The following is a 19,292-nucleotide window of genomic DNA, read 5'->3' on the forward strand; positions in this document are numbered from 1 at the left end:
TATCCATTCATCCATCTTGCTTAACTGCACTTCTATACATACATGTCATAGACTTCATTTTTAATTAAAGTTCAGGGATGGTTGTTTTTTTCCGGGCAGCCGAGATCATAACAATATTACTGCTACTATAATTAACTATTTACAATTCTTTTATACATTGCTGACTATTAAAGTAGCTGGTAGAGTCACTTTCCAAAGTGTAAGCATCTTTGACAAATAGCTGCCAAATGCATTGAATTGATTCACAGTAGCGGCAAATTGTTTACTCATTCTGCCGTAAGCCGTTTTATTCATTACATACTGTAACGGAGTTCCTCGAGCATTTAAAATTCATCAAATGGAAAGTCCAGCTCCATTATCTTCTGGAATGTGAGCAGGAGCATGGAGACTGAATGGGTATATGGGGAAGCCTGGTCTCAGTCAAAGACTTCATTTCCCATGATGACTGACGGCTCCCACAGCAGCCATAGCAAAACGTGCATGAGCCAAAGCTGTTTTATACAGTATCATTAACAAACAAAATCATCGAGAAGGTAGTGGATTACAGTGACTCACGTAGCCTGCTAATTCAAGCTCGTGCACCAGTTTAAAAGTCAAGTCTATCTCTTCTCTCATGCATAAAAATATCTAAGATTCGTTTGACAAGGTCTTAGTGGTGAATTACACCACTACAACTGCACACCCAGTTTAACTTCACAGATTATATACAAATTGTCATTTTTGAATAATTTTACTGCCAATGGAATCGATGACCTAACATACATTTTTTCAAAGGCCACAATTATAATATATACTGGTGGGACACGCCCCCTCCCCCCAAATATTCAGATCAGCTCACAATATCCCCCCGAATATATATTATAATTACAGCCTTGGTCTCCTCCCTCCCCCCCGTGTTGACTCCATGTCGGCGGCCTTGAATTTTCCTACCCAGAATATTTTTAGTTTGGGAGGAAAGTCATCACTCCGCCAAACTATCTAAAAATTGTCAGTATTTCCCAGATATTTCTCATTCGCCGAAAAACTGCGCAAGCTGAACACAAAATGGAACAAGCACTTATTAAGCCAAAATATGGAACAAATGTGCAAAGGCTTCTGTCTATTATCCCGCTGTTCATTCTCATTCACCCATGCAGTAAATGAGTGCTGGTCAAAAAGGGAGGGTCCTTCCTTAAGCACTTAAATTATCATTGTTATTATTATTATTATTACTACTATTTGCCAGGCATATTAAAGTGTCATTCAAGTTAATTCCTGTTTGGCTAATGTGGTTGGATGGGATGTCCTGCTTTTATGTTTTCACATTGGAACCAAGCTTGTTAAACGGTCTCTGTACCGTCAGTCTGCTAACGATGCAATAATGTGGCTTCATTTTATTTGCTTTCAATGCACATTTGAACATTTAAAAAGAATACACAGTTAAAAGCAACTGATGAGGAGTGAAACCCTTGGTTCCAGATGGTCTCCTTACATATCTGACGTACTCATCTTTCTAAAGATACGAGCTTATCAAATTTTTGGTGGAATTCCCGTTTAATCTCACACCCTCTGTGGCAGTCTCTGGAGGGAGACATTTCTGAGCTGCTATATTTAAACCTGCCATTGTAACCAAATGCTGCGCCCCAAATAAATATAAGAGTCATAGGTGTTTAAGAATTCCATCAGTAAAAAGAGGACATTTTCCCCTTTATTTCCCCACTGAATGAATCTCAGCGTGTGAAGATAAGAACATCTACAAGACTTTCGTCCCTAAAAAGATAGAACTTTGTAAATGCTATTTTTACTCTCAATCCGCATCATGGCAGGGAACCATCTCTGCAGTAACTGTTAGTGATCTAAAAAAATAAATTAATAATAAATCGCCAGCGAGGACAGGCTTAAGGAACAAAAAACACTGTCCCCCAATCCAATGTCCAGTAATTAAATTATACTGAGTCCGGCAGAGAAGCGCTGAGGTAGGACGGTAGGCTATAACACGGCCCCCTTCTACGTGACTCACGCTCCCCAGTAAAGTTCAGATTAATGGTTTTGCGGACACATAGTAAGCATGCTCGTATTTGCTCCCGCTCCTTTCACATACAGGTGCAGTTTTTCCCGGTATTAACTTCAGCCAGTGTTGTTGCACGTTTGTACGATTTTCATGCCTTTCCCACCAGGGCAGGCGGTATCCTGCCCACCGTCACCCCAAGCAACAAAAGCTGATAACTGCTTACAGCTCCATGCTGCCCCACCTGTACAGCCTCCCCTGGCATTGTTCAGGTGCGACAAGCCTCAACAAAAACTGAAGAGTCCCGTAACAGCAGCCGAAGAGCAGAGCTGCCTCTCTCATGCCTGCTCGTTAATCTGAAAGAGGCTTTTTTCCAAGAAACCCCATTGCATGGTCCACATGAGAACTCATACTCTGAAAGCATCTCTTCACAATGCGTACCAATCAAACCTACTAGCCAGTTACAAATGTACAAGCATGAAAGGACAGAGGACAAAGGCCCCACTGTATTATACAGAAGACATAATTCCAAATTGGCATGTAGATATCCAGAGGAACTAGAATTTAAACGCTCACTGATTATGCAGGGGTCAGCATTTACAGTAAAATTTTAATAATCCTCTTATTCGATAAAAGAATACATTAATCGACTACTTGGGCAAGACCTTAAAATATCGCATGAATGCATTTTAAAGTTTGTAAGTTGATGGAGTTATTCTCGGCAAGAAGTTCACAAATATTTAATATGGACTCGCTGGAAACGCTGTCATCAGATCTGAAAGGCTCATATGAAACCGTGAACACTCAACTGGTCTGCGGCACGTAAATGTCTGCGTGATTAGACAGGACAAGCACAACGTTGACGTATTTTTTAAGGATTTAAATGCCGGTTACGGCATGAGTAATTCCCTTCAAGATCGTGTCTTAAAGGAAGAAGCATAACAATCAAGAACAAACAGCATCTCCAGATAATTAACTCTATCAATTCTCAATCTTAAAACATTTGAATAGCGTGAAATATCCTGCAGTGATTTAAATACTGGTCAGATACTTAAAATGATCTCGCTAGGATTTAAATCCAGTAGCCAGTAAAGTGCAAATGGAAATGCTACAGTAAGTGACACTAACCCCACGGTTCGACTGGGGACGGACCAGCTAGCTAACAAGAATAACACGGCGTGTAGAAATTACTGGTGCCGTGCATTTAAAACTTTGATCAGATCAGTCTCTACTTGGGAAAGGCAAACCGCAGCGCATTTCCCGATCTGCTTCTTTGCCACCCGCGGGATTATCTTCCATACGGTCTCTATTGTTGTCGCCCGTTCCATCACCCGGTTAGTGCAACCATCAAAAACCAAATCAACAAATAAACCCGCAGCGTGATCTACAACGCGTAGATCCGCGATCCCACAACGAAGCGGGCATGCATTGTGGGGGAAAAGAAAAAACAAAGTTTGAACTGACCTCCAAGCGAAGTGAAGCGCAGGCTTTGAGGAACCCCCTTATGTTGCTCAGGCACTCGCTATCGGTCTTGGGATCATGGTAAACCTGTGCCAGGAGAAGAATGACGTCAGCGATCCCAAGGCGGACTTCCACTCCGCTGCTCGCCGTGCCGAGCCGAGCCGAGCCGTGCCGAGCGGTGCAGTGCAATCTCCGCTATCACCGAGCGTGCATCGCGGCTACGCGCTTCAAGCAGGTACCACCGAGCCTCCTGATACCTTTTCTTCTTCTCCTCGTCGGGAAGTCGATGCCGGAGAAAAGGAAATGACGTTTCCCCGTTATGAGCCAAGTAGGGAGATCTTTTTGCAGATTTTCCCCTTTTTGCGTCTAACAATAAGGAAATTTGAGGTTTGATATCAATGAAAGAAATTTGTAAATGCAAGTGGAGGATGCATTTAGGTTCTGTTTTATGTGCATGATAATGTGTTGTGCCTTTATATCACGGCAGTTTCAGAATCGCCGGAGGGGAGGGGGACGTTTGAATTGGCATCTCAGTAACTTTTAAATAAGTTGTATTTGCATTATAATTGAATTCTGTATACTAATCCAGCTTGTAGTGCTAAATGACAATAGTTGGTTAAATAATGTAAGCTGCGTTGCTTGGGTGACATATGAACCAGCGTAAATCCTTTCTAAGTCATTTAGTGTTTTTCAGCAGAAGCATTTACCATTTTTTAAAAATAGAAACGCACCTTCTTGTATCATTGCAACTTTGTAACATGTAGCCTTTATAGGTCTATCAGCTATTACCATAGCACATTCTGCCGCACTGTAACGTAACCCCAGTATCAGTTTTTAGGTATCATATAAATATCCATTCATTCATCCGTTTTCCAAATTGTGTATCCAGGTCACGTTCATTTGTCAGAGTATTGTACGATCGTGGGCTTCAATTACTTTCAAATATGATGCCAAAATAGATCCAAATAAATATGTAGTAATATGTGCATAACATAAATGTGTGTCTTAACGTTCATTTTACTTACATACTTTAGCATATGCAGTTAAAGCATAGATTTTGCCAGGAAATGTGCGATAAAAAAACAACATTTTAATGGTGTTATTGAGATACACAGGAGGTGTGCGTTTTGTGGTGGTTCAGGTGTTCCTGTAATTGTGACTTTGATTAAGTTTTTCTTTCCAGTAGATACAAAGAACCGTCAATCCCTATAAAACGCCGTGTACACAGGACTGAGAGGATTCATTTCTAATGTAACCTCATTGTTTGGATTTTTCTGTTGTAAAAAGATTTTGCATACGAATAAAAAAATAAATCCGATTCACCGATAAAGTAATATCACTGTCGTGCCAATATTTTGCAGAATTAACGTTGTTAATAATAATAATAATAATAATAATAATAATATAAAGAAGAAGACTATTCTAATACTTTATGTTTTATACTAGCATGTGTGCATACATGCAGCCTAATTACAGATTAAGTTTACAAGCTTAACATTTGCATGTCGTAAGGTGTTTTACTTACACTCCGAAAGCGCGATACCCTCTGTTTTATACCAAGGCAGGGCGTGTAACCTTTAGTGAAACGGTTCCTTTAAATGCACAAGGACAGTCTGGTCTGCGTGTTTTTCGCAGTCAATGGCGGCCCGCTCATGTGGGTTTCTTAATGTGTGCCAAAAAAATCAATAGTCCTGTTGATGTGACACAGATAATATGCATTGCTGTATTATGCTGTTGGGCTAAGATTGCAATTACTGATATCCTATAATCGTAAACAAATCTAATCCGTTTGATTTTCTGATTTAGCTTTATCTTTAATTAAGCACTAAAACAATAAATTGATACACTGAATAAATTATCCAGAAATGATTATATGAAAACTCAGGATTAGGTCTAACCTCGCTGAAGGACCTGTACAATTTTTCTATGATACAGTAACGTGAATATAATATTAATATAATTATTTTCATTTCTGCTTAGAAATGGATTATACGATAATTTTTAAAAGAAACATTTATCTGAAGATGCGCTTCTAAAATGTATCTATTATATGGCTTTATGCATATTATGGACTAAAACAGGAAGCAGCGGGAAGATACAGGCAAAAGGGATATCCTTACTTTTTCGATGTAGCCAGGACGCAACCGTTCAAGAAGCCTGCACAGCACTACCCCATCTTTGAGGGACGTTTGCAAGAATCCTTCAGGATCGGAGATGGTCTTTTTCGGTGATTCCAGGACCCCCAGTGAAATAAGCCATGTCACCGTCTGTTCTGCAGAATTCATTGTCACATTTGCGATGTGCACCCGACAATGGGTTAAATGGTGTCAATATGGATATGGGGAAAAGGTGGGTGGCTTGTTTGAATTAAAAAAATCCCCAAATCCGAACTACATCAGGCTCGGAATGCGTGCAATCCCCTTCCTTCATGCAAAGGCAAATGGCAATTAACATTTATATATATGCAGCAGCAGGATCAGCATCTTTTGCCGCTGTTTTTTTGCCAGGAAATTGTCAAATGCTGCCCTGATACACACTCAACCTGCATTATCCAGAGAGATCTCCCAGCAGATGACGACAGATGCGTGGAGAAGCAACGCGGCCACTTACGGTTGTGCTTCGGGGTGCAGATTTGCATTTCAGAGGAACATGATATTGTATTATGTCGACGTTTAGATTCACAGTGAAGTCCACGTCAGGTTAACACCAAATATATTTATTAAATGACTGTCTATTAAACTTATATGAAATGTGTCTTCTTTAATATTTTGTGTATGATAGACATTATTGAGATTTAACGCAGAATAACACTTAAATATTCTGTCTTTGTCTCTGTGAAGTATACGGTCTCCGCTCGTCTCTTAATTTTTAAGCTGTTGTTTGAACTCTAATTTGGGGTACAGGGTGGCTCAGGAGGTGGCGAATACGACCCCCGGCTGTATGTGTGTGTGTGTGAGTTTGCATGTTCCCCATGTGTGTCTGCAGGATTCCTCTGGATGCTTAGCTCCCCCCCCCCCCCCACCCCCACATTTGTGTCCCTAAATTCCCCTTAATATTTGAGTGCATGATCTTTTGGGTGTCCCATGCCTTGTACTCTCTGCTTCCAGAGATGGGCTCCAGCCTCACTGGACCCTGTATTAGATAAGCAATATGGAGTTTTGTCCCTTTAACAAAATAACAGTGCTATACCATACTACTGTCTATTGTAATCATAACAAACTGCATGATAAATCAGCTGAAGCTGAATTATCTTTCATACTCTCATTTAAGATGCACAATTTAGAACTTTCGTATTTGCACAAATGTAATATATTATTTTTCACTGTGAGAAGGTGGACATTATAAAATTTTCACCTCATTAATAAATAGGTCGGCTAATCCACTAAATCATAACCTGTACCCGTTACACTGTGGGATTCAAACCTGGCTTGTGCACCACTGCACTGTAGAATTGCAAAAGATATTTAAGATAATAAGTTAACAAATATATACAAATTTTCCTCCAGTTAAATGAGTTGCCACAATTAAAAATAAGCATCTACATGCTTTCAGAATGTTCCCTAGAGAGCGGCTTTCTGTGCTTTGTGATGGACTGGGATCCAAGAGTTACCTCTGCTGTTATCTCTATGCTGCCCCACCAAGACTCAAATCTCATATATAAATTTGAAATGAGGTCCACAAAAATAAAAACTAATAACCACCTTCATTTTTCGTCTTGGCGTGATCCAAAAGTGGAAGTAAAAAGGCCTCATATATGAATGAAAAACATTACATTGAAAGGATAAATTGTACGGAATTAAGGAGCCTGTAAAAACAACAGCAAGCAGAGACATTCAGAAAATCACTTATGCCAGACTGGGCAGGCCATTGTCAGGTCTGTCATTGTTTGTTTACCTCAAAGCAAACTCAACTTGAGGCCTCCTTTCCAGACAGGCAGCTGGTGAGTAATGGTAATCAGCCTGATTTCAAACCGGAGCTCAACCTGATGCTCTGCGAATCTGCTGGATCACATGGCGCAATCCAGAAAGTCCATCATGTGACCAGAGGCTCCATCTGGCATCTCCTGCACAGACCGCCCCACCCCCCCCCCCCCCCTTACGTGACGCTCTATTCCACAAAGTCTTCAGGCCAGGCAGACCCATCTGCTTCTTTCTGTCAAGGACAGAACCTGCTTTACATTTTGATGTGACATGATTTTTCTTCCCAGTCCAGAAAATGAGCGTTTATTTTATTAGATTCCTTGTATTTCGTTGTAACTCCCCACTCTGTCTATTTGCTACACCAATTGTGCATTCCAGGGGTAAAGGCCCTTTAAGAGTTCAAAATAATATATCATAAATACAAGGACTAAAGGAGTCATAGTATATGTTTAGTGTAATATAACATTTTAGACACACCCCTGCTCACAATGGGCTGCACAATGATTGGTCGCCCCTTCAAACCAAACCTGCCATCATTCACCCTCACACACTCATGTGCTCCCCCTAGTGTCTCGGTTCCAGAACCTCTTCCTCTCCCCTTAGGGCTGCCCCTGCCTGTTATTCACACTCACACACTCATGTGCTCCCCCTAGTGTCTCGGTTCCAGAACCTCTTCCTCTCCCCTTAGGGCTGCCCCTGCCTGTTATTCACCCTCACACACTCATGTGCTCCCCCTAGTGTCTCGGTTCCAGAACCTCTTCCTCTCCCCTTAGGGCTGCCCCTGCCTGTTATTCACACTCACACACTCATGTGCTCCCCCTAGTGTCTCGGTTCCAGAACCTCTTCCTCTCCCCTTAGGGCTGCCCCTGCCTCTTATGCTGTCTGTTAGGTTTTTTTTAGACCAAGTTGCCTTCTGGCTGGATATTAGTTTACCTCTAAATCTGACTAATCCTCTTATCACACTTCTATATGCGGGCTGTTTTCATGGTCATTGTGCTTATATGTTTGGCACAATTTCACTCTACCTTGTAGCATGGCTGGTGAGTTGTTTCTGCTTCTGAAATGCGGCCAGATCATTGTGTCAATACCAGTGGCTGTAATGCCTAAGTCCAACAGCAGAGGGCAGCAAAACAATCTGTAAAATGTTTCCGTTTATTTCACAACCGACATTCAGTGACTTCACAGTAGATCTGTTACTTGTATGTATATATGCCTCTAAACACCTTTAAGCAACGTTATTTTAAGAATGACTTTAAGTTGCTTTCAATGGTCTTTTCTTTGCGTTGTGACCTCTTCCTCATATATGAATAACATACTGAAAATGTCTACTTGGAACATGCAATCCCCTCTAAGCCATACAGTATGCGATATCTTTATTGGCCTGACCTAAACATGAAATGAAACAAGAAGCATTTCAGCAGTCAGATGTCCAGATTGTTTTGGTCCCTTGAAATTGAGGATCTATGGCAGATGCACAGTCTACATACCCCTATTAAAACAGCAGGTTTCTGTTTTGTACAAAAAAGACGACACTAAGAAATCATCTCAGATCTTTTTCCACCTTTTGCATCCAACAAAATTCAAAACCAAGTTACATAACTGTTACAATCAGGCTGATCAGGAGAGGGTTTTAACAGGATTGTGTTGACTTTTGAGATCCACTGTATGCATAAAAATGATCCCAGTTCCTATGCATTTCTTTCAATATTCAAATTCAAGATGTTGATGTACAAAGCCTAAAGAGCTTAAAATGTGTAGCTGTCCAAATATTTATGTTTTGCATTGCATATATGTGACTGCAGTCTGCTAATGGGTTAGCATGAGTGTTTTTACACTGCAATAAGCACTTCAAAGAGGTTGTGTTTTTTTAGGACCATTGTTTAACGCACACAGGCGAGGTACCAGCCACTCTGCCAAATCACACGCTGCTGAACAGTCTTAACCAGCTGAGTATGAAGAGTCTCATTCACAGATACTCAACTGGTTGGTTGAAACAAAATCTTGGTCTGGATTTGTACTTTCTGGACCTGAACTTTCCACGTCTGCAACAAACTCAGAGAAGCTTGATAGGGGGCTGGATGATGAGTATATGGCTGGCCATTTCAGTACAGTGCCTTGTTTGCTGGTCTCACTTGGGTACTTGTGCCTCAGTCACTACAGTCATCATTATTGGAGAGAAAGGCAATTTGATTGTCACTCTCCAATCAATCAGCCCCATTGTAACTATTTCATCGTAAAATTGCTGTGCGTTAATTAAATGTCAGTAAGTTTTACTGGTCTCCTTCCTCTGCTAGCCTGCTACTGCTCACCAACTGAGAACTGCACTTTTGAAAAGATGATGAGCAAAACATCTACTGTAGATGCCGTCAGCTTCTATGGATCAGCGGGGATGTGGGTGGGGTGGGACAGCAGCTCTGGCACAATGGTGTCACAACCAGGAATGAAGCGCAGGATGAATTTATACCGCTGGAGCCTGGAGGATCAGCAGCTACAGCAATCTGGGCTGAGTGTTTGGATGCCCCAGGCAAGGCTGTGAGCGCCTGGAGGTCTATGACCATCAGGATACAGGGACAGAACTCTACCTACTGGAGTTTAAGGCAATAAGCTAGTCCAAGCAATGTTCGAATTTCAAAGACCCAACCACAGAAACTGAGGTATATACACACGTATGTATGTGTGTCTGTGTGTATATAATGTGTTGAATTGCCTTTATAAACCCCACAATCGCAATGGCAGACATACAGCACATACATTTCTCAGTGTTCAGGGTGAGGTGGTGTCTGGCTAGTACCTGATGCACCCTGTGTAGAGGCCCATCGTGGCCCATTCATGCACAACTATCTCATCAAAGTACAGACCCACCACAGGGCTGGCAGATCAGGAGGCTGCTGGGGGCAGAGCTAAGCCAGAAAGCGATCTGCATGGACCAGAACTCTCTAGCGCAGGGTTATTCAAGTCACTGTCCTCAGGGTCCAAGCCCTGCTGGTTTTCCAGCTTTCCTTTACCTGTGAGCCGGGTATGAAGCCTCTGACCAATCAGAATCAGTAACTATTAAACTAACTACCTGGGAGAATTGAAAACAAGGCATGGATTTGGAATTTGAGGTCCAGATTTGAAGATACCTGCTCTAGCGTGAGTCACAGAAGTGTTTAGTCCCTACTGCTGTGGTGTACAGATATCTCTGACAAACTTCAGTTTTGTGAAGACAGGCATAGAACTAATTTTATTTCTCTGTAGGGAGGGGATAAATTTCACCACAATCAAACAATCAATTAAGCAAAGGGCTACTTAGGAAAGTGCCACCTCACTTTTCAGTTGTAATTAACATCCGTTACCTTTTGTATAAGTGAAAAGTTACTGTGCATTAAATGTGCTCTCCCCTTTAAAGTTGATTCTTTAGAGTCCATCTTCTTTTGTTTGTACCATGTGTCCTGTTCCTTAGCTGAAAATTAGTTGAATGGGTTGTGTTAAATGAGGGGAAACCCAACAATGTGCAGAGCTCCAGCCCGCGGACTGAATTTGGGCACCCCCTCGAGGACAGGGTGCCCCGAGCTTGAGCCCAAACGCCCATATGGTTAATCCAGGCCAGTACACAGCCCCCTACATGTGACCAATCAGAAAGCTGGAGATCCTTGTACTGGTGATGACAGTCTGCCACTGAAGCTGATGATCCATTCCAAGGTTAAATGAAGGACATTAGATATTAACATTCTAACATTCCCTCTCCGGGGCTGCATTTACACCTAGAAGTCCAGGTGCTGCTATTTCCTGGGCAAAAAAAAACATAATTTATTCAGTATTAGAGGTAAGAGAGAATGCACACCAGTGCACCCGGTAACACTTGATGACTTAACCGTTCTTACTTTAAATATACAGTATTTTAATCATAACTGATAGGCTTTGTGCAGTACACTCTCTCTGAGTCTCTCTCTCCTCCCAAATTGTCCCATAGTCAGGAAAACGCAAACAAATCTCACTGTTACAAATGTTTTCACAGTTCAATACATCTGAAGAAACTGCGTTATTCTTTGTCTTTCAGGTATATCGGCCACCTATCAGACTTCATTCTGAAATCTTGTCGGACGAGCATAAATATGAACGCTTTCTTTGTCGCGGCGCTTTAGAGAAACGTGACCGACGCTTCAGAGTGACGCGTTGTTTTCTAGGCGCTTTAGAACAACGTAGGCTTGTTTGGCGCTTTAGAGTGACGTTAGATTTTGACCATCTTTGTTCGAGCTAAAGGAGGGCTGTCGGTGCGTCTGTATCTGGGGTAAGCTAAGTAACCGCTACTACCTCGTATAACAAAATAATTACCAGAAAGATATGCCGGCGTATGTGACATATTTTATACAATGTAACGCTATGAGTGTTTGTTAAATGTGGTTTTAACAGTGTTGCTGTTGTAGTATATATAGGTATATGTAATTAAAATGGGCGCGGTATTAATACTGCACGATGCAGAAGTTCATCGCTGTAAGTAACCGGTAAAAACTAAATATTTCAGTTAGAATAATACATATGTCCGTAGGCAAGTCTTTTTGTTTTAGGTTAATTTTCTTGCTGTTAGCAGGGTTAGGCGCAGAATCTGGACCTTGGTGTACCGTAACCATGGCGCTGTGTGTTGCATACATCCTCTCAGTAGTAACATCGCTCGTCAAAATCAATTTAAGGTTGTGTCTAAGTACAGATTCTCAAGTATTGCATATAAACGCCACAGAACATGGGCGGTCACCAAATGTAATGAGATATACGCTGTATTGAATGGCGAATGGGATATTCCTCAAGGTGGCTGGATTATTGTGTCTTGCTTTTCAGTTGCCGAACAAGAGTTCAACCTTAAGTTTTATTTTTAAAAACATTCAGCCCACCCATGAGAAGTATTTGAAATCCGGCACATTAGTTTCCCTGTCTTCCCATTCCCTCTTACTGTCTTATAAAACGTTTACATGGATGCTACATTTTTAACAAATTTGACGTCTGTCAACCCGTAAGGTTGTACTTAATTCATCCGATGTTATGTGCTGAATTGATAATAGTGAGTTTTTACATTCCGAGTAAACTTGTTGCTCTGAGATTTTTGTTGTATTCTTTACATATCCTTGTGCGCCAAAACAAGCAGGTATGAGCAGTTTCTCCCCACAAGCTGTCGTTCTTATGAACAGCTGACCCGGTTGACTTCGGTCAGTTGCTTTAATTTCTTTTTACTGCTCTGCCGATCTGTAGAGTTTTTGACTTAAACCCGCATGTCCCTGTAATCTTATTCATTAATTCATACTCAGAGTGTCCCTTGCTTTTTTAGGACATTTCTTTTTCCCACAACTGTGACGTCCCGACTTTTATGTCAATTCTTAGAATACAAGCATATACACTTCTTGCCGATTCTTGCGTTTGGCTACTTCATGTGTAAGTGAAAGCATCTGCTGTCATGGTAATCTCCTTCAGACATAACTCTTAATACTAATTAACTAATTAATACTACCTTTTCACAGGCCATATGTGTATAATAAAGAACAAATGAACTGTGATCATTACATACATGGGTTATGGTATTTGACGTGACCGGCCAGTCATCTTCTGTAATCTGAACTTTATAGCCGACGTTTTGTCTTTCTGTCAGCCGCTGGAGGTAATGGCGAGTCAGTCGATGGACATTGTGGCCAAGGTGCTGGAGCAGCAGGTGCTCCAGTCGGCGAGGCTGGTGGAGGAGCAGCTGGATGCAGAGCTGGAGAAGCTGGATAGACTAGATGAGGATGAGCTGGAGAAGCTGAAGGAGAGGAGGCTGGAAGCCCTCAAGAAAGCCCAGAAGCAAAAGCAGGTAACGCAGTTACAGCACGAAGAGTCTTTGTGTTTCCTAGAGGCCGACCTTCTTTGTTTTTAGGCAGCTTGCAATTCAATACGAGCTTAGAGGCTCTGAACTGTCATTGGATAGCACACTTCTTGGCCTCGTAGACCTTGTCCAATCACTCTCAATAATGAAAAAGCTCATGTTCCAGCAGCACATGTTTTGCACACCACTCTGATGTTAAATCAGGGTTACAGAGTAGCACAAAAATTGGTTAAGGGTTGAGTAGTAAATTATCTGGTAGAATAGAAAGTCATTAAAACCAATATGCTTGTTGTTGAAAAGTTGGCAATCTTTGCTTTTTAAGGAATGGCTCTCAAAAGGACATGGTGAATACAGAGAGATTCCCAGTGAGAAGGATTTCTTTGCTGAGGTTAAAGAAAGCAAGAACGTTGTTTGCCATTTCTACAGAGACTCTACTTTCAGGTATGTGCTTATGCCTCTGGTAATTTGTTTACCTCATTGTATAGCTCTCATTAAATAATTATTTGTAAAACCATGGGGTGGCGTGTGACTCTGCACCGGTGATCAGAAGGTTGTTAGTTCAAATACCATGGTTGTCAGTGATGCCACCATCAGTCCCTTGACCGAGGTGCTTATCACCAGCTGCTCCAGGTTGCCGGCCGACCCTGTGCTGTCACCCCAAAACTTGGTCTCAGCTATGTCTGTTCTATTCCGTTCTATTGTTATCAAAGGTGTAAAATCCTAGACAAGCACCTTGCCATCCTGGCAAAGAAGCACCTGGAGACAAAGTTCATTAAACTCAACGTGGAGAAGGCGCCATTTCTCACTGAGCGCCTGCGGATCAAGATCATCCCTACCATGGCTTTGGTCAAGGATGGCAAGACCAAGGACTACGTGGTTGGATTCACAGACCTGGGGAACACGGACGAGTTTTCCACAGAGATGCTGGAATGGCGGTTGGGCTGCTCAGATATAATTAATTACAGGTAACTCGTTTAGAAAATGCACAAAGGAATCAGAGTTTGTAACTAAAAAGCAAAGTGTTTTTACTTTAAAGTTAAGTTGTTTAATGCAGTGTTACATGGTGGTGCAGTGGTTAGCACTGTTGCCTCATACCTCTGGGATCAGGGTTCAAGTCTCCACCTGGGTTACATGTGTGTGGAGTTTGCGTGTTCTCCCCGTGTTGTCGTGGGGTTTCCTCCGGGTACTCCGGTTTCCCCCCACAGTCCAAAGACATGCTGAGGCTGATTGGAGTTACTAAATTGCCCATAGGTGTGCATGTGTGAGTGAATGGTGTGTGAATGTGCCCTGCAATGGGCTGGCCCCCCGATCCTGGGTTGTTCCCCGCCTCATGCCTGTAGCATCTGGGATAGGCTCCAGACCCCCCCCCCCCCCCCCCCCCACGACCCAGAAGGATAAGCAGTTTAGAAAATCGATGGATATGTATTTTGTTTTCATTTCAGATCAGTTTAGTTTTTAGTTAAAATATGGTTTTATTAGTTAATATTTTATAAATACTTATATAGTTTCTGTATATTAGTTTCAGTTTAAGTTAGTCATTTTATTTCTAGGTTTAGACTGAAAGTTGTGGAGCTATTTTATATGCATAATCTTTAGAGAATCCTACATGAAAACACTTCACATTATGTACTGATATCCACAAATTGGGCAAAACAAGTTCAAGGTATTAAAGCTCATGTAAAGGCAATATACTGAATTATATTTCCCTGAATGACTTCAATCAAGAAGAAAAGATAAACATTTAGCTAAGAAGTATTTTAAAACAGTACTGGAAATTTTATGTTTATTTTCATTAAATTTTCAAAAGAATAATTCGTTTTTGTTTAGGTGTATTTTTAATTTATTTCAGTTTATGAAAATGTTTTCTTATAGTTTTGCTTTGTTAGCAATAACACTGATTTAATGTTAAATCTTCAAAAAATGTATAAATCTCCCTTGACATGTGATGACATACGCCACCTTTTCTTGTAGATCCGTTAATTTGCCTTTTCTTTGTTCTCAGCGGCAATCTGTTGGAACCCCCTACAGCTGCTCAAAAGTCCAGCTCAAAGTTCACCAAGGTAGACAAGAAGACAATCCGAGGGAAAGGATATGATTCGGACTCTGAATCCGACGATGATTAGGGGCTGTTTCCTGCACAATCTCTTCTCAGGACTTCCTTTAGTCAGTCCTTAAAACCCAAACTAAACCACAGATTGATTCAAGTATTTTTAACTATCATTTTTTTTTCCTTTCTGTGTTTCCCCCATATCTTCCCCATTTTTTTTCATGCCAAGTGTCATTTGCCCATATATAAAGGAACTTTTTGTTGGATTGATGCTGGGTTCTTGAAGAAATTCAACTAGCTCTGGACAACAAATAAGTGCCAAGGAAGCTCTCTTCCACTCTTTGCCATGTGTTGGTGCAGTAACACAGGTCTGAGTTTTTCTATGAAGATACTTTATCTTAATAAATCACTTAGAATTGGCTATTTGGCTCTTTGTTCAATACATAATTCATTTTAAATGGTCTCCATTGAGATCTACAGGATAACTTCCACACAAAAGGTTAAACTCATCACATGAACTTTATTCACACCTATTTAAATACTTGCAATGTTTACTACAAAAAAAGCTCTAAACGGAACTTTTAAGGGTTAATTTTACAAGAGCAGTGTATGTGGCATAATGGGCTATGACTCCAGAGCCTTCTGTTCCGACGGTTTGAGGCATCGTTGAATGACCAGTTCTCCCGTGCTGCTTAAGAAAGTGTATGCCATTTCCCCTTCAGCAGGCAGGCCATGAGGGAGCTTCAGCGGCTGTATCCTGGGTATGAGGTAATGACACTTTACAAATCAAATTCATTAAAAAGCGAATGATCAACACGAAATTGGTATAGAGATTAATCACATGGGTCTACTTCAATGCCAAGTATAAAACATTTTTAAATTATCTAAATTGCTAATAATAACACTGGTAAATTCTTTACTTTTTGTCATGAATCAAAACAGGTGATTTTTTTTGCTGAATTCATATATCTAATTCCTACAAGGACTTTGACGCTATATATATATATATATATATTGACAGTATATGTGCATGATGGAAGAGACTGTTCTACATGATTTTCCACTTGGCTTGAAGAGCATCATCTGGCAAGATGATGGGTTACAGAGGGAGCAGCATCCTGTGTCAACATGTCCAAATGTGTTACAGCCTGTAAAGTCTGGCAAAACAGACTTACAGTATAAAATATTTTTTCCTAAAGTAAACTTTAATATACCCACACATTCCTAATACAGATGACTAAAAATGACATCTATCAAAAACTATGGCTGATAAAATTGACAAAATCTTTGTTGAGCAGTGTAATTTTTAGAAAAACATGAATCGGTAATCTAGCCAGTTGAACTGCTATGGATTACTTGATTCTGTATCATTCTACCAACATAATACTTGAATATACTGATATTTAGTTCGAACAAGTGTAATTGTGTTAAAATGAGGGGGGAAAATCCCACAAAACACCCTTCCTTACAAATCCATGACGTAACGACTTACTTGACTAGGTGCTTTATAATTTTCAGTTTTTCGTTAACAGACGGAATGTTCTTGTGAACACGCGGCGAATGGGACTGAAAAGGAAAGGATGCATTTTCAGTGTCACAGACCGGTGCTTCGATGTACGCACAGTGGCTGCAATTAGCGCGAGGGATAAAAACCTTTCCGAGACCGAAGTCTTCAATGATTTTCTTCTCCCAATAAGGACGTCGCTTTACGCTCTTGATCCGCGTAATAACGTGTAGTTTGTGCGGCAGCTCCGGGTCCCCTCCGTATTTTTCATGCTCCTTAGCTCGTTCTTCAAACACCTGAACGTACGAGGCAATTATTTGCTGTTATTTGTTTTTAAATTCATCATGCATATCACAAATTTCCTATATTACATCATTTCATAACACATGATCTCAATATTTTTTCTGAGTTATGACTGAACTCTTCCATACCTCTTTTGGAATACGAGATTTGGTGAATTTGCTGCGTGTTAAGACTATCCATGGAAATAATGTCGTTTCCACCAAATTCTGGGGAGAAAAACCTGAGAGTTAATCAGAATTCAAAATATAACGTTCGAGTCTGATGCAAAACACCTTTAAGTTTAAAACGCGAACAAAATTTTAATGTAAAACCACCACAGTTTCGTCTATAGCAGGGCCATTTCTTTAACATTTTGTAACCCAAACGGATGGACTGTATTTATCGGTCCAGAGATGTGTAGATCCCTTTCATTCATTTTGACCTTACCGTGCTAAACGCAGATGGTCTCTGAATTACTTTGCAGAGCCAGGCCATTGTGCTACTGCTGCCAAGGCAGATCCAAACGAGCCTTTTGCGCTGTCTTTCTATGTAATAATTACGTATGGGAATGCCAAAAAAGAAGATAAAAACAGATATTAAAACATTACGCTAAGCATTCCGACACGCCACAGGACACTAAACGATGCGTCCGTCCCGTTTCTACTCCCGACCTGAAATATTTGCTCCAGACTTCGAAACTACGTTCCTATAAATATGTAGGCTACGGTATTTAGACTGGGAGCAGATCCCGATCTGAAATAACAAAATAAAACAAAACTGTTATGCATTTTACGTCGCTTAAACTTCAATTAAACCTCTCATCAAGTTACTTAAAAACAACTAAACTAAATAAATGCAGTTGTTTGCTCCGCGTTTCCAGTGGGTATTATTATTGTGTTGCAAAGTATAGAACAGTGAAAATGAAATGTGACTTTTTAAAATTATTTTTAATTATTTAAAAATATTTTTATATATTGGCCAATACAATTAATTAGTTTATTCTTTTATATCTAGGATCACTCAAAGCGTAGTTTCCACGAGTCGATTCGGAAAGCGTTCTCCTTGTAGCAGAAATATAATCAGGAAAGAGAGAGAAGGTTAAAAGATAACTTCACGGACCTTGATGAGATCAAGAAAAAAAATACTGAAATGGGGCGGTGGAGCCCATACTCAGTCTGTATCACTACAGTTAAAAGAGACGGTGAATGTTTGGAGTGCATTGACCAAAATGACCAAAAACGGATAAAGTACACTTCAGTTGCTATCGACTGAAATATATCGGCTACATCCGTCCATCTTCTAATGGTCATCTGGCATACTCGTCGTTTTCCCGGTCGACCAATGGGTATGTGGGTTAGCAAAATTTTTCGTGGAGGAACCCCAAAAGTCCGGGGGTGATTTTCAATCGCAGTCTAGGCCTGGGTACATCACAGATAGGATGCAACTCCAAATACACCCACTCATACAGTCATGTTTTAGCTTAATTGTAGAGACTCCAATCAGCATAAGTCCGTGTCTTAGGACAGTAGGAGGAAATCTGGGTATCCAAAGGAAAGCCACAGAACACAGTGAGACCATGCAAAAGTCGAACCAACAATCCTGTGTGCGGCAACAGCGCCACCGATTGAGCCAATGTGAAATGGCTGCAATGGCTGCATCTGATTTGCACTTAAATATTTAATATAATCTGATACACCTTTAAGGGAAAGTGATTAATGTCCCAAAAATATTTTATGGATATCCTGAGGTTATTTAATTCTGAACTTAACATAATTAATTAGGCCTATAGGCCTATTACCTGAGGTTGGTAAGTGAGATAGGCCTATAAAATTGCAGTACTAAATTTCAGCCACAAGATGGTGGACTTAGTGTGAATAGAAGTTTATTGTTCACACATTAATCTGAGGGGCAGGCTCCGATATAAAATATTCAAGGAACCCCAGCGAAATAGTTATTTCTCCTAGTTAATACATTTTAATTAATCCGTTTCTTAATACATAACTCAATTTTAAGTACTAAAATGTTTCCAACATCCTGTTATATTATATGAAAATAAATTCTTAATTTAAAGCCAGTCATTTAACCAAAACGTCGGTAAGCTATAGTTTGAAGTCAAAATAGCCTATTTCGAGCTGGAGATCTAAGGTAAGGTAGGTGGCCAGTCAAGCTTTCAATGGGTCCTATATATTAAAAATGCTTTATAGCCTACGTGATCGACGTACCAGAACAATTAGTAAGATACTAATGCTTTTCTAAGTACAATT

At 40.6% G+C, this 19,292-nt stretch overlaps 4 protein-coding genes across 10 annotated transcripts in view; 2 read left to right on the top strand and 2 right to left on the bottom strand.

Annotated features, from left to right (window-relative positions):
- arhgef7a (Rho guanine nucleotide exchange factor (GEF) 7a) overlaps positions 1–6,006 on the bottom strand; it is a 33,561-nt gene extending 27,555 nt beyond the window's left edge. For all 4 annotated transcript variants that reach the window (XM_023811452.2, XM_072700409.1, XM_023811451.2 and 1 more), the window contains exons 1-2: positions 5,569–6,006; positions 3,452–3,535 (exon numbers count right to left, since the gene is read on the bottom strand). In XM_023811452.2, coding sequence (XP_023667220.1) covers positions 3,452–3,535; positions 5,569–5,733 — 249 coding nt within the window. In that variant the 5' untranslated portion in view covers positions 5,734–6,006. The remainder of the gene's footprint in view (positions 1–3,451; positions 3,536–5,568) is intronic.
- LOC111843672 (alpha-1,3-mannosyl-glycoprotein 4-beta-N-acetylglucosaminyltransferase A-like) overlaps positions 1–19,292 on the top strand; it is a 123,058-nt gene that overhangs the window by 70,330 nt on the left and 33,436 nt on the right. The window contains exon 1 of one of the 4 annotated variants that reach the window (XM_023811436.2): positions 18,958–19,178. The exons of 2 other annotated variants lie outside the window; for them this stretch is intronic. The gene's annotated coding sequence lies outside the window, so the exon portion shown is untranslated. Of the gene's footprint in view, positions 1–18,957; positions 19,179–19,292 lie in introns of those variants that run through there. One more of the 4 variants, XM_023811437.2, reaches the window with a different exon arrangement.
- On the top strand, positions 11,516–15,663 carry txndc9 (thioredoxin domain containing 9). The gene is made up of 5 exons (XM_023811438.1): positions 11,516–11,638; positions 12,986–13,183; positions 13,518–13,636; positions 13,906–14,160; positions 15,198–15,663. Exons 2-5 carry the CDS (start codon positions 12,998–13,000, stop codon positions 15,316–15,318), a joined length of 681 nt encoding a protein of 226 aa, XP_023667206.1. The 5' UTR covers positions 11,516–11,638; positions 12,986–12,997; the 3' UTR covers positions 15,319–15,663.
- mrpl30 (mitochondrial ribosomal protein L30) lies at positions 15,743–17,725 on the bottom strand. Its single transcript, XM_023811439.2, has 5 exons — positions 17,476–17,725; positions 17,178–17,255; positions 16,896–17,042; positions 16,735–16,808; positions 15,743–15,999 (listed from the first exon to the last, which is right to left on the bottom strand). The coding sequence occupies exons 1-5, from the start codon at positions 17,521–17,523 to the stop codon at positions 15,867–15,869; spliced, it is 480 nt and encodes a 159-aa protein (XP_023667207.1). The 5' UTR covers positions 17,524–17,725; the 3' UTR covers positions 15,743–15,866.

This window comes from Paramormyrops kingsleyae, chromosome 16, assembly GCF_048594095.1.
Source record: "Paramormyrops kingsleyae isolate MSU_618 chromosome 16, PKINGS_0.4, whole genome shotgun sequence".
Classification (NCBI taxonomy): domain Eukaryota; kingdom Metazoa; phylum Chordata; class Actinopteri; order Osteoglossiformes; family Mormyridae; genus Paramormyrops; species Paramormyrops kingsleyae.

What these genes read in the sequence shown, in the direction of transcription:
- txndc9 (XM_023811438.1), top strand. Translation starts at nt 12,998, where the DNA reads ATGGCGAGTCAGTCGATGGACATTGTGGCCAAGGTGCTGGAGCAGCAG. An exon ending in AAGCCCAGAAGCAAAAGCAG is followed by an intron (nt 13,184 to 13,517) that starts GTAACGCAGTTA and finishes TTGCTTTTTAAG; the next exon opens with GAATGGCTCTCAAAAGGACA. An exon ending in TCAGATATAATTAATTACAG is followed by an intron (nt 14,161 to 15,197) that starts GTAACTCGTTTA and finishes CTTTGTTCTCAG; the next exon opens with CGGCAATCTGTTGGAACCCC.
- mrpl30 (XM_023811439.2), bottom strand. Translation starts at nt 17,523, where the DNA reads ATGGCCTGGCTCTGCAAAGTAATTCAGAGACCATCTGCGTTTAGCACG. An exon ending in GACCATCTGCGTTTAGCACG is followed by an intron (nt 17,256 to 17,475) that starts GTAAGGTCAAAA and finishes TTTTCTCCCCAG; the next exon opens with AATTTGGTGGAAACGACATT. An exon ending in AAGACTTCGGTCTCGGAAAG is followed by an intron (nt 16,809 to 16,895) that starts GTTTTTATCCCT and finishes TTTCCTTTTCAG; the next exon opens with TCCCATTCGCCGCGTGTTCA.